This window comes from Stenella coeruleoalba (genome assembly GCF_951394435.1).
Source record: "Stenella coeruleoalba genome assembly, chromosome: 4".
NCBI lineage: Eukaryota > Metazoa > Chordata > Mammalia > Artiodactyla > Delphinidae > Stenella > Stenella coeruleoalba.
Genome location: NC_137149.1, coordinates 48,865,828 through 48,891,150, shown reverse-complemented (window position 1 = coordinate 48,891,150; position 25,323 = coordinate 48,865,828). Strand labels below are relative to the sequence as shown.

Genomic DNA, 25,323 nt, shown 5'->3' with positions numbered 1-25,323 from the left:
GTACAGATTTTTAAAAATGTAAAGTTCTTTCATTTATTCATTTTAAGACATAATCACTTCAGTATTGATGGTTATGTTTCCTTTTCATTTTCGGTATTTTTAATGTTTTATTCCTTCATCTTACTTGTCAGACTTTTCTGTAAAGATTTTCAGAGCCAGCTTCTGGCCTTTTGATCCTTCCACCACATGGTTTCTCAAATGTGTGTGTGTGTCATGATCACCTGGAAGGTTTGTTAAACACAGACTGGTAGGCCCCATGCCCTGAGGTTCTGATTCAGTAGGTCTGTGAGGGAGTCTGAGAATTGGCATTTCTACAAATTCCAGGTGATACTGGGCAACAAGTCTTTGGCACAGGCTCTGAGAACCAGTGTAGAATCTTCATTTTCCATCCTTATCTTGCTTTTTTAAAAAAGTTCTCTTTGCGTTTAACTTTTTAAAAACTTTCCAGAAACTTTTTTTTAGTTGGAAAATGCCAAAAACATAGGAGAAGGAATGTTATTATTAATACTTTTTTAAAATACCTTTCACAAAGCTTCAACAATTTTCAGTATTTACCAGTCTTGTTTCATCTCTCCTATCCACTCATCTCCTTTGTCTTCTATCCCTCCCACCTTCTCTCTCTCTGTCTCACTCTCTGTATCTTTCTGTCTTTTTCATTGCTGGAACATTTAATAGCAAATTTTAGATGTCACATTTCATCCATAATTTTTTTTAATTATAAGGAATTTTAAAATAGAACCATGATACTGTCATTATATCACCCAAATGAATTCTAAATCCTTAATATCATAAAATACCTAGTCCATGTTCAGTTTTCCTTGATTATGGTTTTTTTAAAAAACATGTGGACCTCGTGTCTGGGCATTCATTCATATAATTTTGTAGTTGGTTATGTGGGATTTTGTAGACAATTATGTCACCAGGAAAGAAGAGCCGGTTTCCCTGTTCCTATATAAAATACATCCTTCTTTTTTTCTGGTTGTATATATGTTGGTGAGGACCTCCAGAACAGCGCTGATTCATGTTGGTGATGAGCAGTCTTAATGAGAATGCTCTAATGTATCATTATTAAGCGTGATATTTATGTGCTGCTGCTAAGAGCCGAGGGGCAATAGCGGGGTAAGGGGGTCACTTTGAAATTAGTTGTTCGCTTGAGGTTTTACAGACCACAGAAGAAAGGTGAACTCTGCTTTCAGTCCCGTGTGAAGGTTGATTTGTGTGGACAGATTGTCAGGGAAGAGATTTTTTCACCTCCCACCTCATGCCAGGGTCAAGACAGGGAAGTTTCAAGTCTCCTTGCCATTCCCTTCCTTCCTGGAGGCTAATTTAATGCTGGTTTGTACTGACCCTGGGGGTGTCTCCTTTGTGTTATCAGCTTTACGCAGTGGTCTTCTCCTGTTAGGCCTGTGTTGGCGGGGCCTAGGCCCTGCGTGGAAGTCAAAACATAGTCGGTGATCAGCTGAGTTCACCCTCAGAGCTCCTTGGATTCCTGTTGTTTTGCTGTTAGTCTCTGGTGGAGCCTTTATTTTCTCACTGACCAGTGGTGCGTTTAAAAGGTAACTTTTTTCCTTTAGCATTTTTCACTTTTATAAGAATTGTCCAGAGTACTTAGACCTTCATACTTCCAGAAGACGAGATGCACATAATGTTTCTGTAATCAGAAAAAAACAGAATCTGCTTCCATGGGGAGAACTGGAGGAATCTTGGAAGTTCAGCTTTTCCATTTGTTGTGAACGTATGGCTGAGGGTGTTGCCCATGACACTCTGCCGCCCTTGAATAGTGTTCTTCACGTGTTCTAAGAATTTTTTTTATAAAAGCAAGTTTGTCTACCTGGAGGAAATGTTCTTTCTGTTAATTGTAAAATTGTCTTTATTGCCTTGACTAGAAACCTAGTAAGCATCAATTTTTCCCCAGTCCCAGCAGCTCTGCCATTGACATGTAATTTTTTATTTTTTTATTGAAGTATAGTTGATTTACAATGTTGCATTAATTTGTGATTCAGTTATACACACACACACACATATATATAGATATTCCTTTTTATATTCTTTTCCATTATGGTTTATCACAGAATATTGAATATAGTTCCCTGTGCTCTACAGTAGGACCTGTTGTCCATCCTTTCAATATGTAGTAGTTTGCATCTGCTAACTCCAAAGTCCCAGTCCATCCCTCCCCCTCCTCCCCTCTCCCTTGGCAACCATAAATCTGTTCTCTATGTCTATGAGTCTGTTTCTGTTTCATACACAGTTCATTTGTGTCATATTTTAGTTTCCACATGCAAGTGTTATGATATGGTATTTGCATTGACGTGTATTTTTGACTTATCTGTGTCTCTTCAAGTCTGTATTTCTCACTCTTAATTCTTTTTAAATTAAAAGATAAATAATCTTTTTAATTGTGTTAGGCTGCCTCAAATCCTTTCTGTAAAGAAATGGAGAATAAATGCAACATTTATTCCATGTGACATTATTTTCAGGCTTTTTCCCCTCTTCCCTTCCGACCCATTTCCCCATCATCATCCTCTTTACTTCTGTACCACAGTGACGTCAGAGCTTTCACCTTTGCCACAGTCCTCATGGTCATCACAATTAGACCTCTCACTGAATATTGACTACTTAACTAAACAAGCTGAGACACGTTCAGTGGGGTCCCCAGGCCCCCCAGGATGCTGAAGCCAGTTAACAGTGACATAAATACACTCTTAAAACTTGACTCTCACAACAGAGCAATTCCTTCATTAAAAGTAATCAAGGCAACATAACATACCTTGAGATAGCTATGATCTCAATATAATAGATTGTAATTAGGAGAAAACCATGAAGACTGCTTGAACTTAAATAATGATATCAACTGCTCTTGTTATTATTTAGTCAGGTTTGGACTACATGTCAGTTCTGCACTTCCCATCTCCATCATGGCTGTCCCCAAACAACTGCCCAGCGTACTGCCCTGCTGATACATGTGTCTGTAATTTTTGCTCCTCTGGTTCTTAGAATTGCTGAGGGTACCCCTGCTGATTCGTGCTTGAAAACATAAATGTGGGGAGGGGCCTGGATCTCTTGACTTTTCTCAAACTGCATGAATTACTTAATGAAGATATTTGCCTTCTGGTTTTTTTTTTTTTTTTTTTGTCCTTAATTTACTATGAAATGAGACATTCTGGGCACTTCTTATAGGGTTCTTGGTCTCATTTTACAGATGGGCAAACTGAGTCTTGGAGATGCTAAATAATCTGCTATGGGCATTTATCATGTACAGGACAGTTGAAATCTTAACCCAGGGGTACTTAACTCCAAGGCACATAAATATTCTAGCTGCAGTGTTATTTTATGCTTCTATTACATTAAAATTAAATATCATCAAGTTTAGTCTATGTATTATCTTGTGTGTTTCATGAACTAACATCAGAAATTCATGGAATTTACGGACGATTTTTGAACTAATTTTGCCCAGGGTTCTGAACATGAATACAGAAGAGAAGATGAAATATTCTGTCTCTTACAGCAGATGACATTTAACAATTTCATTGTTATTAATGCGGCATTTTCATTTCTTTATCCTTTTATCTTGGATAAAGTGTGTTCAGAGTGTTTTCATTTGATCCCCACTGTTTAGTGTGACAGGTGGAAGAGCAGGTGCATGATTTCTTCTGACCCTTTTGCGGCTGGCGTGGCCTTCAGGGAATGCGGTCAGAGAGAGAAGACAGTGCTTCCTAACGCTGGTTGCAGTTATTAAACTATATCTGTGTGTCAGATTTCAGGAATACTTTTTAAATCCAGTGTAATTCTTCATGCACTGTTATCCTTTCTGTGTCCTTTTTTGCCACTGTGAAGGATTCAGAACTACTTCCGTAACCAAGCTACAGAAGCGTGTAGCATTTCGTGATTACCTGCCCTAGGGAATATATTGGCAACAAATCCCTTTCCTTAGTTCTTAGCCATTTGTAATGAAATAATGAGAAAAATAGCTTGTTCTCAGCTAAGGCAACCACTCATATTAGCTCTGTACATTCTTAGAGATATTTCTCTTCTTTACAATTATTAACACATGTTAAATTCCTTTACCGGCATTATCTAGTGACCCATAGCTGTAGTTCTTTGATCAAAACATAGTTTTTCAGAAGAGATGATGTATCAGTCAGGTCTCATGTTGGATTTTCATAAAGTCCATACATGTAAAACTTTTAAAGAAATTATGAAACTACTTGTACTTGTGCTTATTTTTTTAAACACTACAGAAATATTTGAGTAGTGCCTCAGAGGAGAATTGGTATTTTCCTGTATTTTATCTTCTAAGTTTTTGCAGCCAGTGGTCATTTCTTTTCTTATAGCTATAGAGCAGGGGTCCCCAATCCCTGGGCAGCTTACCGGTACCGGTCTGAGACCTGTTAGGAACCGGGCTGCACAGCAGGAGGTGAGCAAAGCTTCATTTGCGGCTCCCCGTCGCTCCCCATCCCTCCGCATCCCTCCCCGTCCCTCCCCGTCCCTCCCCGTCCCACCCCGTCGCTCCCCGTCGCTCCCCCATCCCTCCCCATCACTCCCCCGTCCCTCCGCGTCCCTCCCCGTCCCTCCCCGTCGCTCCCCGTCACTCCCCGTCACTCCCCGTCACTCCCCGTCACTCCCCGTCACTCCCCGTCCCTCCCCTCCCTCCCCATCCTTCCCCGTCACTCCCATCCCTCCTCGTCCCTCCCCGTCCCTCCCCGTCCCTCCCCATCCCTCCCCGTCCCTCCCGTCCCTCCGCGTCCCTCCCCGTCGCTCCCTGTCCCTCCGCGTTGCTCCCCGTCCCTCCCCGTCACTCCCCATCCCTCCCCGTCACTCCCCATCCCTCCCCACCCCTCTGCATCCCTCCCCATCCCTCCCTATCCCTCCGCATCCCTCCCCATCGCGCATCCCTCCCCATCGCTCCCCATGGCTCGCATGACCGCCTGAACCGTCCCCCCTGCAACCCCGTCCGTGGAAAAATTGTCTTCCAGGAAACCAGTCCCTGGTGCCAAGAAGGTTGGGGACCACTGCAGTAGGTATATTTTACCACATCATCTCTTTCTTATTTATTTTCACGTACAAATTTGAAATAAAAGTTAAGAATAAGAGATAAAAACATAACCAAATTAGTCCAGCTACTCTGAATTCCCATCAAGAGGTGGCAGTTATTATTTCAGTTGCTGTATAAATGGCTGATTGACATATTCAGGAGTCACTACCCGTCTTCATAACTCCAGAAATAAGGGCTTCTGTTAAAATGAAATTTACCCTCATACCTGTTGTTTTTGGGAATATGTTCCGAGGTGTTGATGTTTTCAAAAATTGTGTCAAGTGAACAGACTCAGGATTCTACAGAGTTTGATCTTGTTAATGTCTTGGGTTTGGGTGAAACGCCTCTTGAGAACATGTGAGTCTATCGGAATAGGGTTTTTGAATTATATTCCGTTACTGTCTATCATATACTACTCTGCTTATTTCCTTTATTGCAGGTATCACAACCTAGTCACTTTTTAAAAATGTATTTACTTGTTATATATTTTCTTTACTAGGTATAAACTCCAAAACAGATCTTTTATGTTTCTTTAACTGCTGAATCTCCATTGCTTGGGACAGTGTCTAGTTCACCTTGGTCCTCAATAAATATTTAGTCAGGGAGTGAATGGATATTGTACAGCTATTGGCTTTTATACGAAGAGTTATTGCACTAATGAGTAAGGGTGTGGATATAAATAGGATGTTGTGCTGTCCCTGCCCCCAAGATGTTTACATTGGAATTAACATAAGGACAGAATTGTGACACACGATGGTAAGGTCAGTATGAAGTCAGTTAACTATATTTTAATTGGATGAGGCGGTGGGGCTTTCCAGAGGAGGAAGTGGCAGTTTTGCTGGATGTATTGTTCCTCTTTATATGTATGAACATACAGACCTTAAAAATGTACCCCTCTTAACACTTCTTCTAGAGCCTGTCATCCTCAAATAGACTTACTTTGGGATTGAAATGAAAATAAAAAACAATAAAAATAACAAGAAGAGCTATGTTTTGAGTACCTGCCATGTGCCAGGCATGGCTTCAGGAGTCTTTTTTTTTGCGGTACGCGGGCCTCTCACTGTTATGGCCTCTGCCATTGCGGAGCACAGGCTCCGGACGCGCAGGCTCAGTGGCCATGGCTCATGGACCCAGCCGCTCCGCAGCATGTGGGATCTTCCCGGACCCGGGCACGAACCCGTGTCCCCTGCATCGGCAGGCGGACTCTCAACCACTGCGCCACTGGGGAAGCCCAGGAGTCTTATAGTTATTAGTGGAACTTAATCTTTACAACATGCAGAAAAGACAGGATGGTTATTATCCTTATTTCACAAATAAAGGAAGGTATGGGAGGTGCCTGCCCTGCTCGCGGTCAGGATCTGCGGTTCTGTTCTTTCCCCTGTTCTTACTGCAGTTGCTTCACTCCAAGGCTCCGGGGGTGGGATCTGGTGGATTTCTGCAGGCTTGTCTTGTTCCTGAAGTGAACCATGGGTGGAAAGGACTGACCTTTTTCCAAACCCCTCTCAGCTGTCATAGTTATACACTCTGGGAAGAGTATTGGAGGCAGAACAGGGTTGACAAGCTCAGCTGGGATCTTCTGGGATGATCTAAAGGTCTGCTGAAACGGCCTTGGCTTTCTGGCTTGGCTTTGGGGCTTTTGATGCTTCTTTCTTGGCTAGAGGACCTGCCAGTTTGTAAATCCTCCGGTGCTGCCTCTGGAATGCTTGTGTTCTTTCTGCCATGGCTCTCCCTCTTGTGAATATTTTGCTCAGTAGCAAACCCCTTTGACAACAGGCTGCCTCCTTAGCCTGGACTGTTCAGTGCACTTCTCTGATATGGGACGCACAAGTCACCATCAACAACGGCCAATTGACATTCCACTGGCATTGCCCGACAGATGTTTACGTCTGTAAATTATGAACTGAACTAATGAAAAGAACTGAGTAAATGAAACGAAACAAGCGGTGGAAAAGTGGACACTTCTTAGGATCCATTTATTTCATGGCACTGGGTCTTAAACCATCCCTTGAGTTGGGAGGAAAGCAAGAAGCAGCTCATGCGAGGTAGAGGGAACCACATGTGCATAGACACGTGTGATGGCCCAGCGCATATGGGGAACTTGCAGTAGTTGGACATACCTAGAGTTTTGAACATGACAGGATACTAAAGAGGGAGCCAGTGTAAGTTTCTTTCTTTTTTTTAATTAAAAAATTTTTTTCAAGTTGAAGTATAGTTGATTGACAATGTGTGGCAAATATTTCTTAATAAAAATGTTAAGTAACACGCAAAAGGAAGATAAGTATTTTTCCAGACAGAGTCGAGATCTTTTTATTCTGAGACTCATGTGATGTCTTTTCCCTCCCCTTGATTAATTTAATCGCCTTTCTCCCTCTCGCCCCTGTCCTTCATCGGTTTGAGTACTGCATGTCAGTGTTTTCACCAATGATTTGATGGTTGCTTACGTGTACTGTTTTGAGCTAAATATTACCAAATGGTTATAACTGACTGTGCTCTTCCCATCTGGAGATGTTTTAATGAGAAGCAAGTCAAATGCCTGTTGGGTTTTCACGTGAAAATGTAGACTGAAGGCCCATCTTGGTGTCTCATTAGGATTTTGATGATGTTAAGCCGCCTGCGTTGGCTTTAAAGAGCTTCCTTTTCTCTCCTGCACGCCTGCTAGCTCGGTGATGTGATGGTTGACATTGCAAGTAACATCATGTTGGCTGACGATCGTGTCCTGGGGCTGGCGCAGAGGGAAGCTAAAGCCTGCAGTAGGATCGTTCAGTGTCTGCAGCGCATCGCCACGTACCGGCTAGCAAACGGAGCTCATGTTTATTCAACAGTAAGTGCAACGTTAGCCTAGAATTCTAAGGAAAAGGTACATGTAAAGCAGCTCTAGCTCAAAAGAGATCAGTCTGTTCCCCATTATGGGGTATTTTGTTATTGCTGATTATTACAGAATTTCCTGTTCTTAGACATTTTAAGAGAGAATTTTGCCTCTGAATAGTCTGTGTCCTTGGTAACTGGAAAGTGCTATCTTAATTTGTAATTTGAACGGTTAGCACTGTCTCATCCTCCGAAACTTGCTACAACACAAATAACAGCACTATAGAATTGCCCTCCTGTCACATACCCACTGTCCACCCTAGCTGGTATTCTGTTCCCGTCCCTGAAGGATGTTTTGAAACAGTGCTTGATTTCTTGCCCAGGTTTCAATTTCAAAAGGGAACAAGGATTCCAATCCCCAACCCTTCTGAACATATGGGCATTTTTCAGTCAATTTCACTCTTGGGATAATGAGTTATTTATATGTAATAGTCACTCCATTAAATAGTATTGTTTTATTTGTCCTAAATTTCTTGGTGTACTGCTTCCTTTTTTTGTTCTAAAGTGTGGTAAATATGACAAACGTAAATATAATAAATAATGCTTTATTCTTTTAGCAGTCATATTCTGATCTGGCCCATGATTTTCATTTTCTAACTATTTTAATGGATTCATCGAATGTTCTATACCTCCTCCTATGATTTTACACAATTCAAGATTGCTGTCTTTCCATTGATCAGTGGAACCTTTTTGATGAGACTGGGTTTTATTGGTCCTTTTGCTCAGTTAAGTTTAGGACTACTTTCCTGAATAATAAACAAAATGGAGGCTTAGCATGACTCCTATCTTTTTTTTTTTTTTTTTTTTGCGGTACGCGGGCCTCTCACTGCCGTGGCCTCTCCCGTCGCGGAGCACAGGCTCCGGACCCGCAGGCGCTCAGTGGCCATGGCTCACGGGTCCAGCCGCTCTGCGGCATGTGGGATCCTCCTGGACCGGGGCACGAACCCGTGTCCCCTGCATCGGCAGGCGGACTCTCAACCACTACGCCACCAGGGAAGCCCATGGCTCCTATCTTGACAACATAGTTCAGGGTAGTTGCCCTCTCAGGCATATGATCTTACTTGAAATGAGCTTCCCAGTTTTAGGGCCACACTTGGTCCTCCAGGTCAGTTAGATCCATTTTCAATCCTGTGCTTCAGCCTTGCTTATTACTCAGCACAGAGAACTTCCTTCGTTCTTCTGAGAACCCAAGGATATAATAGGGGGCAGTATAGTGGGTATTTGCACAGCATTTCAAAGTATAAAAAGGTTTCTGAGAAACTATATATCTACTTACGATATGGCTTCAAGGCCATCTCAAAATGGCAGTTTTCTTTCTTTCAACTGAGGTTTCACATGTTTATCATGATTATATATGTCTTTGATTGACAAAAAAATTTCGAATATAATTTGCTAAATATAATTGAATTTAGTAAGATTTTTTGCAATGTGTCATCTGTGGGACAAAAGCTAATGCAAAGATTCCTTAGTCTTAAAAATTTAGGAAGCCACCAGTTATTTTCTACTGTGCATATGGTACTTGGAAAATTCTGCCTTCTTATATTTTAAAATTTTAATTTTCCCAATAGATTTTAGATGCCTCGCATGGAAGTCCTATGTTTAAAAAAATTTTTTAAAAGAGGACTTCGTCCACATATGGTACTTAGAATGATGCCTTCCCTCTATAGTAGGCATAGAATGAATCATCGTTGAAGGGGGGAGATGTCATCTTGTCCCTGATATTTACAGCACATGCTGTCATCTTGATGGATGTGAAAGAGACCCGTCAGCCTGTCACTTCTCATGCCCTCTCTGTCGTGGTTCTCACAGAGGGAGGGGTGGCAGCGGTCCTCCGGACATGGGCTTGGTGGCTGTTTGTCTCGGCAGGCCGTACATTTTGGTGGACCCTCGAGTTCAGTCTCACTCTTGCATTCCTTAAAATTGTTGGGGCCCGTGCCATCTTTTTTAGGTGATTTTCTGGCCTAATTTGCTTTTAAAATCTGTTCATTTCTGTCTGGCCTAGCACCTCCCTTCCTTTTCTGACGAAACAGCTTTGGAGCGACTCTGTATAAAGATTTTATTGGTGAAACTTAATGCTGAGAGTTGTTGTCCCCATGAAAGAAAAAAGTGAAGATGGCATGAAGTGTTGAATGAAGCGACTTTTAAGTGTATTATGATCATTAAGGGTGTCTACTGATTTTTCTAGCTTGGTGGGGTTTTTTTTTTTCTTTTAGTAAGACACTTCCATCTTCAGCTCACAGTTTCCTGCAGTGTACTCTTCAAATTATTGTAAACTGACCTCTCATTTGTATCTGATCTTCCATACTTTGGGACTTGCTCTTTTCCTCTGCATGGGTATCTTTCTATTTTAGGACATCCTTTTGTTTCCAGCATCTTTTTTCATTCTGCCAGTTATCTACAGTGTCTTTGTTTAGTAAGAATGTGAGCTTTCTCTTCTAGCTTATGTATAGTGTTTTGTGTTTGAAACTCTTTGAAAGTGCTTTTTTCCCATCTTATAAATCTTTTATAACTCCTGTTTGATTGACTTTTGAAGTATTCACCCAATATTGCTCTGGAGGCTTATGTCATCAAGGCTGCTGGCTTCACTGGGATGACATGTACCGTGTTCCAGAAAGTGGCAGCTACTGACCGGACAGGCTTTTCTGACTTTGGGAGGCGGGATCCGGATGGAAACCTGGATAAACAGCTGAGCTTTAAGTGCAACGTTTCAAATACGTTTTCAAGTCTGGCTCTGAAGGTACGTTATATTCTGTCATCATTTAAGGCTCTACAGTTAGATTAGAATACAGTCGACCCTCCGTATAGGTAGGTTCTGCATCTGCGGATTCGACCAACTGCAGATTGAAAATATTCAGTCAAAAAAAAAAAAAAATCCCAGAAAGTTCCAAACAGCAAAACTTAAATTTGCTGCATGCTGGCAACTATTTACATAGGATTTACATTGTATTTTCAGTTATTTACATCGCATCTGCATTAGGTATTATAAGTAATCTAGAGATGATTTAAAGTAAGTATACTGGAAGGTGTGCTTAGTTATATGCAGCTGTTATGGCATGTTAACGTGAGAGACTTGAGCATCCGTAGGTTTTGGTATCCAAGGGGGTCCTGGAGTCAGTCCTCTGTGGATGTGGAGGATGACTGTACTCAGAATGTTTTGCTTTGCAAAGATAACCATACTAAAAGTTATTTGGAGGGAGGGGATATTGGTATTGCCTTTGCTGTTGTTTTGAAAGAAACTTAGACCAAGAAGGGACACATCCTGATTTTCATGGGCCTAGACATTTTTGCCCTCTGGACTCCTTTCTCCACACAAATATGTCAAAATTATATTTTACAACTGCAGTGGTAAAAAGATGAATATATTAATATTACATATTAAGACATTTTCTTTGACTTTAACGTTCATTTTTATGCTTCTGATTTTAAAGAAAAACATTTTCGTAGACCTCCTAATAGTATTGTGTGCCCTTGGCTCTGTGCCTCCTGGGCCTAATGGGAAAATCCAGGCCATTTAATCAGGCAAGCTGTAGATCAAGATTTTTAGCACAGAAGTGCAAGCGTGTGACATGTGTTCACAAATTGTGTGTTTCATTGCAGTACGCAAAATTAAAAGCATTTTTATTGATTTTTAAAATTTGCGGTTCAGGCGTGTTTCATTAAACTGCATTGAAGCAAACGGTGAAAGTACAATTTCAACACCCTGGGGTCACGATTTTTTGTTGAGCTTTGTGTGGCCACGTGGAACTATGTTTTTGGTAGTTTATAATTACACAGTGCTTTCTGTGTTTCTGATTTGTTCCTGAATTATGTCGCAAACAGTATTCCAGTCATTTTATGCCTGCAGAATAATCAATGAAATAGGTGTTAGGTATCTTGGTACACTGTGGAGGCTCAAATATTGAATGAATGAATGAATGAAGAATTAATATATTTTGTCATATTTGACCCTGGTGACCTCCATAAGGAGAGCCAGTTTGCCTAATTTAATAATAGTCCAACTTCCCCCACTGCCCAAGACAATCTCAACTATGTCAGAATGTCTAATGATAACATATTTACTTGACACCATATATTCAGACGAAAATTGGCAAGATTTGTTGCTCTTGGCTGTATGAGAGTATTTGACGCACCGAGCGATGCTACTCCTTAATGCCTGCTCCTTTCCTTAGAGTATTTTTTATTGGTAAAAACATACCACGAAAGGCATCAAAACAGCATCACACACAAGCCCATGAGAAGTGTATGTCTTTTAGGAATATTTAAAATTGATGAACCCTTCTATCTTAGATGATCGTCTGAGAGAAATTAAAAATGATGAAACCCAACATTTCATCAAGTTTACAACCTATCCCTTTGGGTAAGGAGAGTTTCTACCTGCTGAAGTAGAAAGCTTTAAATGAATACTCTCAAATTTGTTAATTTCTTACTGTTCTATCATTTTAAGATCATCTTGGTGGCCAGAAACCAGGGACACATCACATTATTATTCATGCTTTATAGATGGACATGCTTAAACCTAGTGAAAACAGAACATATCCTTCATGACACAAAATTAGTTAAAAATTTTAATGTTGAGAGTACCAAATGCCTTAGCATTTTAACAGGAAACTTTTACATTGTAGACGGTACACTATGGCAATTTTTACTCTTTTTGCCTGTTTTTTTTTTTTAATGCCTTGAATATACTAACTAGACACCTTGAACATCTCATAATTGCATTACCCTTGGATGGGAGAACATGCTAGCATAAGAAGTTAAACCCATAAAAAGACAGTCCTTAGCAGTAGTAGCCTAGCTTGAGTTGCCTTCTACATATTTCTTGAATCTCTATTGTCCTGTCTGTATTACCTTCACAGCCCAGATTGGACTTCCGTTTTGCATTGCCCACGCCATCGTGAGCTCCTATTTAGTCTCTGTGTCTCCAGGCTCTTCTTAAAAATTCATCCTTTTCATAGATTGGTCTGCCTAAGGCAGTCTTCAGCCAACACGTACCAATCCAACCATACCAGTTAGTAAAATATTGACGTACTTCCTTACCCTTTAGCGAGTAGCTGCTGCCCCAGTCCCCTGAGTCTCCTCAGCTGGCATCCTGGTCCTTCTTTCAGGAACACGACCCCGTCTGTCCACCCTTTAGCAACTGAAGGGCTGGTACCTACAGAGCAGAGGTCCCGTACGAGACTTCCCCTCTGAGGAAGCTGCTCAGATTGTTTATATTGTGAACATTATCCCTGCATCGACCCGACGTGGAATTGGACCTTGCAGATCCCACGATAAATGGTGTCCCTTGGAGGCTTGATGTCCCTCTGGAGGCTGGCTGTCAGTTAACTTCCTCATTTATCTGCCCTTGTCTAGTAGCAGAAAACTTCCCTTGTTGTCTCTTCCAAGTACTGGCCATTCTTAGGCCAGGCTCATGCTCAGTCTTCTACTAGAAACCCTGCTTCTCCTCTCCCCTCCCCAGCTCCTTGGTTTTATGATAACACACAGAAGAAATGTCAACTTCAAGAATCTTACCTAATACCATTTGGTCTGTCCTCATCTCTTCCATCCTCATCTTAATCTCTCTTCCTCGCTTTGCCCATAACACTCTGCTCATCTCTGGCATTGCATGTTACACACAGGAGCCAAATGGGTTTCTTACAACTCCTGCGTCGGACTGAGGGTTACTCGAGGTCAGAGCTAGTGCTTGATTCATTGATGAAATCCAGTGCCTGGTCTCAGTCATTCAGCCAGTTGGAGATTGAATTACCTGTCATCTGACCCTTACAGCACCTAATCTAATTTTTTTCCTAACCAAATGCTTCCTTCCACTGTTGCTACCATAATTCAGATTTGTTAGCATCCAAAATATTACCTATTTTCGATTAACTGCTAAGAGCTTTTAGTAGCTGTTGGTGTTTTGAATTCAGCTGTTAATGTAGCCAGAAAGAATTGGTTCTTTAAAATTTTTCTTGACTGGAATTTAGAAATCACGTTTTCTTTATGCATCCCATATTTCTCTCATCCCATCTAGGGCTTTAAGCCCACCTGAAGTCCTTTTCATTTCCAAGCCAGTCGTATACATCGTCACAGTTCCTGCCTTCATATGTGCCCTTTTTCATGCCCTCAGTGTCCCCCCTGCTTGGGAAGATCCCTGCTACTGTCTTCTAAGACTCCATTCGGTTGGCAGCTTCCTTCTCTTCCTCAGACAGAATTCATCATTGCCTGTTAGCCCTATAGTGCTTTGTTCACTGTCTAGAATAATGAGAAGCTGGTATGCTGGTGAGTTGAGTTATAGTGAGAGGCCAGAGGGTATGGTTACCTAAATGTGTTCCTGTTCGGCTCCCCCACTTAAAAGCTATGCAAACTTGGGCAAGTATTTTAACCTCTCTGAATGTCAGTTCCTTTCTGTTCCATAGGGATCATGAAGTGGTACTAAACTCAAAGGTTTATTGAGAGGGTTTAATGAGGCAAATATGTAGACATTTATAGCAGCGCCTGGCACAGGGTTAGCACTTAATAAATGTTAGCTCTTATGGTTTTATTATTGTTGTTGTCTTTTCCTTGCTAGATTTTTAATATTTGAGGGCAAGGACCATGGCTTATTTCATTGTATATCTCTAGATTCTGCACAGTGCCATGCATGGAGGAATGAAACATCCAATAAATGCCGTTGAACAAAAATTAACAGCCAAACTTAATTCGCAAAGAAAGTCAGTTAAAAAAAAAATTCTAAAGGCAAACATAATCCCTGTTAATCTTCAGCAGTGAGATAATCAAAAGGTGGAATGAAGTTAATAACTAATTATACACAAGAAAATAATTAGGATGTATCATAACATCTATCTGTTTAAAATCTAGTGAGTCGATAGTCAAGGAGACATGAACAAATTACTGTTTTTAATCAGCTGGCTCTTTGACCCATTCTAATTTTATTGTTAGAATTCTAGAGACTTAAACAAAATTAGGATTTCAGAAAATTTTGATTTATTAATTATGTAGTGTCAGAAGTGCAGATTATTTCATAAGGAATGATGTTAAAATCTAGTGAAAATATTTGAGTTAACATCTGTTATGATACTTATCATTTTCTTCTTAGTGTCATTCTAAATAAGAAAATATGCATGAATTCAGCAAATAAATTCATGATTAGAGCTCTATGATAACATTATTTCATGTGTGTATAGTTTGTCAATTTTTTAGTATTGAAGTTAAAACTAAAGCTGAGTTGTAAAAGTCAAAACAGGATGAGGTTTTAGATGATTGTTGGTAAGTCAATTACTTTAAGGCATTTTTCTCTCTCCCCAGCCTCCAGATAACGAACGACCTGCCACGCTGTGGCAGTACAGGCAGACCTCGGAGATATTGCAGGTTCGGTTCCAGATAACTGTAGTAAAGCAAATATTGTAATAAAGCGAGTCATACAAGTTTGTGGTTTCCCAGTGCATGTAAAAGTTATGTTTATACTATACTGTAGTCTATTAAGTGTGCAGTTGCATTATGCCTAAAATACAGTGTACAAACCTTAAATTAAAAAATACTTTATTGCTAAAAAATGCTAACTGTCTGACAACACAGGGTTGCCACAAACCTTCAGTTTGTTAAAAAAACAAAAACAAAAAACCCACCTCCTGCCCCCCAAAATGCAGTTATCTGTGAAGTGCAATAAAACGAGGTATGCCTGAAATAATAATAAAAATACTACCCCCAGTTCCATAGCCTTTTGTGCTTGTCATGGTCATGATCTCCTTTGGTCCTCATAATCATTTGTTAGGAAGATCATTAGCTGCACGTGACAGATGCAACTCACAGGGTAGACAAAATTGTGCAGTGTTAAGCAGCTACACATGGTGAAGCTGGGATCCAAATTCTGGTTTCTTCTTTCAGATCCCATGTTCCTCTCCCTATGGGTGGCATATGGTCTTCAATAATAGATGTTAGACACCAAAAACATGTCTTTCCGAAAGTTTTTTTTTTTAATTGAAATATAGTTGATTTACAATGTTATGTTAATTTTTGCTGTACAGCAAAATGATTCAGTTATACCTGTATATACATTCTTTTTTATATTCTTTTCCATTATGGTTTATTACAGGTTATTGAATGTAGTTCCTTGTGCTTTACAGTAGGACCTTGTTGTTTATCTATTCTATATATGATGGTTTGCTTCTGCTAACCCCAAACTCCCAGTCCATCCCTCCCCACTCCCCCTCCTCCTTGGCAACCACAAGTATGTTCTCTATGTTTCTGTTTCATAGATAAGTTCATTTGTGTCATATTTTAGATTCCACATATAAGTGATATCATACGGTATTTGTCTTTCTCTTTCTGACTTCCTTCTTGTGTGATAATCTCTAGTTCCATCCATACTGCTGCATTCTTTTTTATGACTGAGTAGTATTCCATCGTATATATGTACCACATCTTTATTCATTCATCAGTCGAAGAACATTTAGGTTGTTTCCATATCTTGGCTCTTGTGAATAGTGCTGCTATGAATATGAACATAGGGGTGCAGGTTGTCTTTTTGAATTACAGTTTTGTCAGATATATGCCCAGGAGTGGGGTTGCTGGATCATTTGGCAGCTCTATGTTTAGTTTTTTAAGAAACCTCCATACTGTTTTCCGTAGTGGCTGCACCAACTTACATTCCCACCAACAGTGTACGAGGGTTCCCCAGAGGTTTTTAGGAGAGATTTTTCTGATTTATTAGCTATAATTTGTATGTTTTATATCTATTTCCATTGCTGTAATCCATATGTTCAAAAATGAATATATGGTTAAATGAAATTATTACCTTTGTGTTCTTGTCTTAAGGCTAACTGGCAAAAAGTATAGTCACAGTAAATGTGACAGATGTGTTCCTTAGTGATTTTTTTCATTACATTTACAACCTTTCTGGAATAAATGATCAGTACTTCTTTTAAGGAGATTAAATATGCAGGTGTTACTTTTTTACTATAAAAATTAAATATTATTGATATAGGTGAAGTTTGCTTTTCCAGGCCACCCCAGGGGACCTATAATTATTATTTAGTAATATCCTTTATTGGACTTTGAAAGATGTTTTAGAAATCTAAGTGTCTAACAGCCTTGAATTTTTAGCTCTCATCTCTCAGGAATCTCAGTACACCTGAGGTTTTTCATTTGTTGTTGTCGGGATGGTTTTACAAGTTTAAATTTGTGTAGAAAAAAGCTTATACTTCTAGAAAGTATAGTTGTCATTTCCTTTTTCCCCTCTTTTAGAAAGTAAAGTATGACCTCTTTTTTTAAATTAATTTGATTTATTATAAAACTTTTCCAGAGAGCTACACTTTGTTTTCAAGTTATTTTGTGTTCACAACAGAATTATTTTATGAATTTTAAAGTACTTAAGCTTAATAAATGTCTGGTATGTTTGATAAATATAAACAGACATTTATCTTAATAAATGTCTGTTCCTCAGGATTTTGACCTTCTAATTAAATCAGTCTACTGATGTTTTTCCTTTTTTACATGCATCCTTATATACTTAGGAGAAATTTATATACTTGATAGAAATATACTATATTAGTGAATGAATTTATAATAAACTTTGTTTTCCTGTCAAGTTATATTTGTAAGAATAGTAGAAACCTTTTCATATGTTTTCTTAGGTGAAATATTTCTACTGAATATTTTCTTGGCATCCTCAACTTAAAAGTAATATTCAACTGTCAATATTCAAACTTCTGAAATACTTTTTTCCAACAGATATTTATGGTTATTTGCTGTGTTACAACATTGTTCTAAGCACGGCAGTTAAAAACTAAATCTGAAGTCAATCATTTGCTTCAGTAGAACCTTTTAAAAAAATGCCACACAGACTTTTCATTAATTTCATAAACAATGGGCTATTTTATCAAATACTATGCCAGGAACTATTATTAACATAGGCTATCCAAAAATAAATGAGATTATCTGCATTCAAAAATTCTCTTACTCTAGTTAAGAGGAGCAGACAGTGAGATCCACAGTGCTACTTTTAAGTATTAGTTATCATGGAGCTGTGTACAGAATGCTGCATGAGTCTAGAGGAGGGAGCACCTACCTGTAAAAGCAGTATCTGGACGAGTCGTGTAATTGATCATCCCCCCCAACCAAAAGCCCTATTTATAGAACTTTGCAGCGTCCTTCTCTTGGCTGCCAGCCTTTCTCGTCCCGATCCTCTGTCCTTTGCATTGCCAGCAGAATTAACTTACTGAAAATCAAATCTGACCTGTGTGAGCTTACCAAATAAAAGAACCATGGAGCATTTCAGCCGGAGATGCTGACACGTGCACAGTGGCATTTAAAAAGAAGGAGATTTCAAAAAGTGATAAACTCAGTGTGGCCCAGTCTTGTGGTGTAGGGAGAGTTAGGGGATGAATTTGGGACAAGGAAATTAGCCAAATTATATGGCATACTTAGGATTTTTTGGCCATAGTTTCTAAACATTTGGGAACCAAGGTGTTATTTGAACTGAAATAACAACAGATTTGTTGAAGAGGAAATTCTGTTGGCATCGTGTATGTTGGATTGGAGAGAGAAGTGAGTGCCAAGAAAGCGGCTTTGTGATGTCTTTAAAATAAGGACGTTTTTAGATAATTATTTGCCTCCCTGGTGTACAGATTCATTTTTTATGAAATGCTGAATAATTTATAATTTTAAAATCCCTAATAAAGAAATCTGAAGAACACTCAGTGCCCAGCTAGAATTTTCACTTGTTCCTCTTTGTTACTGTGTTTTCCTAAACGTGATGTGTTTCTTAGTCTTCTGCTAAAATAAGTTTGCTGAATCTAAACTTCTATTATGTTTGTGTATAATTTCTTTCTTCTGTCGTTTGACAGTTGGAATCCATCATAAATCGCCTTAAAGTTTCAGAAGCCCAAATTAATTATACTCACATTTGTGATATGCTCCCTTTGTGCTCATTTACCATATTTTGTCATTGTAAAATTCATGTGAAGAGTGGTCACTGGGATCCCTGTTCTGTTTAATGCTATCTACTTCAGCAATGTACATTATCGGGAAAATTCACTTTATAGCTTTAAATAATCCCTTGTTCACTACTTTAGCGCTCTGAAATAGAGTTTGCTTTTCTCTTCATTTTCTACTTATTTTGTTCTATGCTATTATATGATGTTTACTTAACGGATAAATTGTTCTAACTATTAAATTTCACATACCTACCTTTAAAAACTATATTCAGCATATAACTAGACAACATTCATAACTATCTAAAATACTCCTGGTTTTTACCTACTAATATGACAACTCTTCTTTGTTTCTGTTTTTTTTTTTTTTTTAATATATTTTCAGAATACTATTGTAGAGGCTTCTATTCAGCTTCCTCCTTCCCTTTTCTCACCAAAGCAAAAAAGAGAAGTCAGACCAAGTGATGACTCTCTCTATAAGCTTCAACTCATCGCATTCCGCAATGGAAAGCTTTTTCCAGCCACCGGGAATTCGACGAATTTGGCCGATGATGGAAAACGGCGTACAGTGGTTACCCCAGTGATTCTCACCAAAATAGGTTTGTCTGTGGCATATGTCATCCTGTAGTCACTGGACAATACGACTTTATCATGCCCGGTCCCTAAAGATGCTTATTTTTGTTCCTTCTCATTTTAATGAGTCACTAGTGAAGAAAAGGTATTTGCAGAGTTCCCATTCGTGGATAAGTTGACATTTAATTGTTTATGAAGTTTGTTTCAGAAATATTTTTATTTCCCATATCCTCCAGATGGTGTGAACATCGATACCCACCACATCCCTGTTAATGTGACACTGCGTCGAATTGCGAACGGAGCAGATCCTGTGGCCGCCCAGTGGGATTTTGATTTGCTGAACGGACAAGGAGGCTGGACGTCAGATGGGTGCCGTATACTCTGCTCAGATGAAAATATCACCACCATTCAGTGCTACTCCCTTAGTAACTATGCGGTTTTAATGGTACGGCAGTCGTTAACGTTATGCATAAACACTTAAGTATTCTCATTTTTCCCTATGCGTAGTTAAGCTCAAATGAAGATTGTTTTTTTAAAACTTTTGACATAATTGCTCTCTTTAAGTAAGAGGCGACTTTTGGTGTAATTCTGAGTTTAAAGGGAAATTGAGTTACTACGAAGTGAAATGTATGGGATTGAATTTGGCATAGGAATTTTCAGTAAACTTTGTAAGCAAATCCATTCAACTAGACCTTGACCTTAAAATTTGGAAACATCTTGGGTGTATGCAGTCCAACTCTCAACCCAGAAAGCGTGACTCGTTTTGCCCAAAGATGCACAGTGAACAGTGAGAGGTTTTCCTTCTTTGCCATCTAGTGCCTTATCCCACTACACATCATAATTTTTAGACTCCTTTTGAATTTAGAGTAATGGTGATAATTTCAGTTTAGTTGCTGCAAGTGACAGTATTGACCCAAATATCTTCCGTGTTAATGTCTTGTGTTATTTACCATTTTACATGTCTATTAATCTTTGGTAGAATAACCAGTTATTAATGTGTAGGAACAGATCTTTTTATTAATGAGTCATTTAAGTGAATCTGATTCCTGAGTTGATAATTATGAAATTAGCCATGCTAGTTTTTATTTCATATTGTGGTTATTATAAGATACTAACATCCTGGAGTATGTATACATGCATTCAGAGCATAAGGGATTACTGATGACTGTGAAGGACATTTCCCAGCAATGGCTTGAGGCTAGCCTGGGAGTGAGGACGCCTGCATTCTGATTTCTGCCTCCAGCTCATCTAGACAGTATTTTATCAAAGCACCAAATAATCTTGAAACGTGATATATTTTACTTTAGGTGAAGTATTATTTTCTTAAAAAGACAAAAGAGCGTCTACCACTGGAAATGGTCTTGAAGCAAGCTTGAATTAGAGTAGGTTTTCCTCAATTCTGTGTCTTAGTTTTCTCTTTGCTCCTCAACTTAGGATACATTACCTAGTGTCCCAAACAGGCAGAGGAGTAAGTAGATTATCTGGCAGGGCAGAAGGATTAATGTGTGTGTTACTCAGCCCAGCTGACAGTGGGTAAAGTCTACACTAGCAAAGACTCAGCTGTGTTTGTATCAGTCATCTGTCCTTTTGGGCTTAAAGTTAGTGTTGATAGTTTAGGACTCTCTTCACAAATAGATGTTTGATTTCTGTAAGTCTGAGTCTGGTTTCTATAAGTTCACATTCTATTGTTTTGTAGTCACCTTTCAAAGAAAGCTTGAAGTAGTAATTAAAATACGAAGCATTTTCTCTTTCACTTTGAAAGTGTTTTCTCATTCAGGTTTTGATTATAAAGTAACATGAAACTGAGAAGTACTGAAGGAGAAGTAAGAGAGATGCAGCAGCATCTGAAGTTTTTTTAGTAGTTAACTGGAAAAAGTTGGGCAAGAGAAATGAAACGCAGACACACACAAAAGGCATTTTATAAACTTCATTGTTAAAGACATGACACTGTACCATGTGAAACTTTTATTTTTACTTAATTTAATACCAGTTTAAAACATCTATTTTTGAACTTCCTAGCTGTTCAACAATTTAAATTAGTATAATCCTTTTCTTGAAGGAATAAGCTATTCTTTTATCTTTCATACTTTTAATCTTTTAAAAAATGTGATACACAATTCTTTAAAATTAAGAAATAGCACCAAGATTTTTTTCTATTTTCAAAGAATATCCTTTCGCTTTTCTTAAATATAGCTATGCCACCTAGAGGCAGCAAGGTGAGATGTATCTGAAATTGTTGACAAAATTGTAATGAAGTTAGTATGTGGGATTTTTGGAGTTGCTAATGAAACATGAAGGCAAAGTTAATGAAATCATACATACTCTTAAATAAGTCATGCCTAAGATAGAAGAAATAGCTTTAAAAAATTAGAAGTCAACATCTGTTTTTCCTTGCCTGACACTATGAACAATAGGTAAAATGCTATTTTTCTTGAAAACTGCCTTAATATTGGGTTTTATATAGCACGTCTAAATTCCTGTTTTGGCAGCTAGCCCATAAAACTTTTCCTGCTCTGGTTTTAAATAATTTTGTATTTAAAAAATGATACAAAAGAATGTATTTGTTTGTAAATCTCGAAGAGATACCATAGTTTGGTTCAGTAGACATCCTGCGATAGCCATTTATATCCCAAGTTCTCAAGGAAAAAAGTTAAGCAGAAACTGGGTTTGTTTGAATGATACGATTGGAAATAGCCAATTGAGCAGGAAACTTTCTAGGAGCTGGGGTCAGTAGGGAACAAAAAAACTGAATGAGTAGGGCCAAACTATTTATGATAGTACTTACTACTTAATTGGTAATGGTAGTGAAGATAAAATAATCACTATACCTTGATTCCCCTTTTGTTATTGTATTCACCTAGAAAGACATGAAACCAGAGCGCACTCGTTTGTTTTTACACGTCTAGTTTTTAAACTTTGTTTATATAAAACTTGCTGAATGAAAGTGAACTTTGGTTTCATTTACTCTATAATTGAACGTGAATGCTGGCAATGTTTTTGTTTATATAATTCTTAAGTAGGTACTACATTCACATGGATCAAATGTTTCAGTTATTTCTAACACTGATGTACAGTGAAAAGTTGAACTCCCAACCCTCTGTCTTATCACCTCTTCTCCACAAAATAGGTAACCCCTGATTAGTTTTTTACAGATTATTGAAGAGATTTTCATGTATATTACAACAAAATGAATACATGGTCCTATTTTCTTCCATTTTTACACGAAGGTTGCATGCTACAAATGTTCTAAACCATGCTTTTTTCTGGGAAGCAGTATATCTTATGACAATGATAATGATGTCCATGGAACAATATATCTTATGCTGCTGCTGATATCTTATGAAGGTGGTATTTTTAGGATGATATGAGGGTGGTGATGGCAGTGGCTAATTTTCATTAAGCATTTATATACCAGGTGCTCTCAAGTCTTTATGTGCATTAACCTATTTGGTCGTCATGACCTCATCATGAAGTATACTGCTACTATTATTACCCCCAGTTTACAGGTGGAGAAACCAAGGCATAGAGAGGCTAAGGACCATGACCAAGTTTTCAAAGGTAGTTAGTGTTGGAATTGGAATTCAGGCTCCAGAAATGTCTTCTTAATCCCACTACTAAATTTCCTTTCTGACAGTTTCCATATCAGTATTAAAAAACTTTCTCATTCTTTTTCACCTCTGAATATTATTTTATGACCTCACCATAATTTATTTGCATATTCCTCAATTTTATATGTGTCCAGTAATTTCCATGTACAAAATTATTTTACACATTAGAAAATCTGCAGGATAAATTATATGAAGTAGAATTGGTAATCAAAGGGGGACCAACACTTTCCTTTTTTCGTTAAATTGAGCTAATTGAGCAATGTGCACAGATCTTAACTATATAGCTTGATATTTTTATCTGTGAACACATATTTAGCTGCCATCAAGATAAAGACTTTTACTTGAGCACTCACAGGCTCTGGTATGTTTCTTTCTAGTTAATTTCCACTGTCATCTCAAGAGATAACCCTTCTGATGTCTATCACTGTAGATAAGTTTTTCCAGTTCCATATAAGTGGAAATGTATAGCATGCACTCTTTGTGTCTGGTTTCTTTCCCATCATTACATCTGTGAGATTCATCTTCGTTTTTTCATGTGGCAGCAGGTTATTCATTTTTTTTTGCTGCATAGTAGTCCATTGTGCAAAGATATCAAAATTTGTGCATTCTACTGTTGATGGGTATTTTGGTTGTTGCAAGGATCTGGTATCAAGAAAAAGCTGCTGTAAATATTCATGCACATGTTTTTTGTTGTTTTTTTTTAAATTTTTTAACATCTTTATTGGGGTATAATTGCTTTACAATGGTGTGTTAGTTTCTGCTTTATAACAAAGTGAGTCAGTTATACATATACATATGTTCCCATATCTCTTCCCTCTTGCGTCTCCCTCCCTCCCACCCTCCCTATCCCACCCCTCCAGGCGGTCACAAAGCACCGAGCTGTTCTCCCTGTGCTATGCGGCTGCTTCCCACTAGCTATCTACCTTACGTTTGGCAGGTATATATGTCCATGCCACTCTCTCGCTTTTGTCACAGCTTACCCTTCCCCCTCCCCATACCCTCAAGTCCATTCTGTAGTAGGTCTGTGTCTTTATTCCTGTCTTACCCCTAGGTTCTTCATGACATTTTTTTTTTCTTAAATTCCATATGTATGTGTTAGCATATGGTATTTGTCTTTCTCTTTCTGACTTACTTCACTCTGTATGACAGACTCTAGGTCCAACCACCTGTTTACAAATAGTTCAATTTCGTTTCTTTTTATGGCTGAGTAATATTCCATTGTATATATGCATGCACATGTTTTTTTGATGGACGTGTGCATTCAGGAGTGGAATTGCTAGGTTCTAGGCACCCATACGCTTTGGTAGGTAATGCCATGCAATTGACCAAAGTGGTTTTATTGGTTTACAGTCTCACCAGTAATGAGTTTTAATTGCTCCACATCCTTGTCAATGCTTGATATTGTCAATCTTTAGTTTTTGCCTTCTAGTGGTTGTGTTGTGATTGATCATTGTGGTTTTAATCTGCCTTTCTTTGGTGACTAATCATGTTGAGTACCTCTTCATTTTCATATTGGCAGTTTGGGTATGCCCTTTTGTGAAGTTATTGCTCAAGTCTTGCCAGTTTTAATTTGGTTGTCTGTTGTTTTCTTACTGGTTTATAGGAATTCTTCGTGAGTTCTGAATAGGAGCTCTCTGTTGGATTTATGTGTTGCAAATGTCTTCTCTCAGTTCATGCCTGTTTTAATCAATTCAACTGCCAGAACAGAATACCACAGAGTAGATGGTTTACAAACAGCAGAAATTTTTTTTTCACAGTTTTGGAGGCTTAATTAAGTCCAAGATCAAGAAGCTAGCAGATTCAGTATCTAATGAGGGCTGGCTTCCTGATCATAGATGCTGTCTTCTCTCTGTGTCCTTTCATGGTGGAAGGGGCAGGGGAACTCTCTGGTATCTCTTTTATAAAAGGACACTAATCCTGTTCATAAGGGCTCCATCCTATGACCTAATCGCCTCTCAAAGGCAGCATCTCCAAATAACGTCACATTGGAGGTTAGATTTCAACATACGAATTTTGTGAGGGGGACACATTCAGTCTATACACATGCCTTTTTCTTTTAATGTTGTCTTTTTATGAGCAGAGTTTCTAATTTTTCTAAATTTTTTTAGTAGTACTTTTTTATGTCCTATTTAAGAAATCTTTGCTTACCCCCAAATCATGAAGATATTTTCCTTTGTTTGCCTTAAGAAGCTTTAAGTGTGTTTTACCTTTCACATTTAGGTCTGTGATTTAATTGGACTTGACTTTTGTGTATGGTGTATGGTAGGAGGATTAAAATCTTTAAGTTATGCTTTGTTTCTTAGGGGAAAAATTAAAAGCAACATAGACGTCA

At 38.6% G+C, this 25,323-nt stretch overlaps 1 protein-coding gene across 6 annotated transcripts in view; it reads left to right on the top strand.

Annotated features, from left to right (window-relative positions):
• Positions 1-25,323, top strand: part of ADGRA3 (adhesion G protein-coupled receptor A3) — a 119,034-nt gene that overhangs the window by 73,684 nt on the left and 20,027 nt on the right. For 3 of the 6 annotated variants that reach the window (XM_079920815.1, XM_079920813.1, XM_079920818.1), the window contains 5 exons: positions 7,695-7,856; positions 10,434-10,637; positions 15,185-15,247; positions 19,196-19,409; positions 19,620-19,828. In XM_079920815.1, the coding sequence (XP_079776941.1) occupies positions 7,695-7,856; positions 10,434-10,637; positions 15,185-15,247; positions 19,196-19,409; positions 19,620-19,828 (852 nt within the window). The remainder of the gene's footprint in view (positions 1-7,694; positions 7,857-10,433; positions 10,638-15,184; positions 15,248-19,195; positions 19,410-19,619; positions 19,829-25,323) is intronic. The other 3 variants (XM_079920816.1, XM_079920814.1, XM_079920817.1) reach the window with 3 other exon arrangements.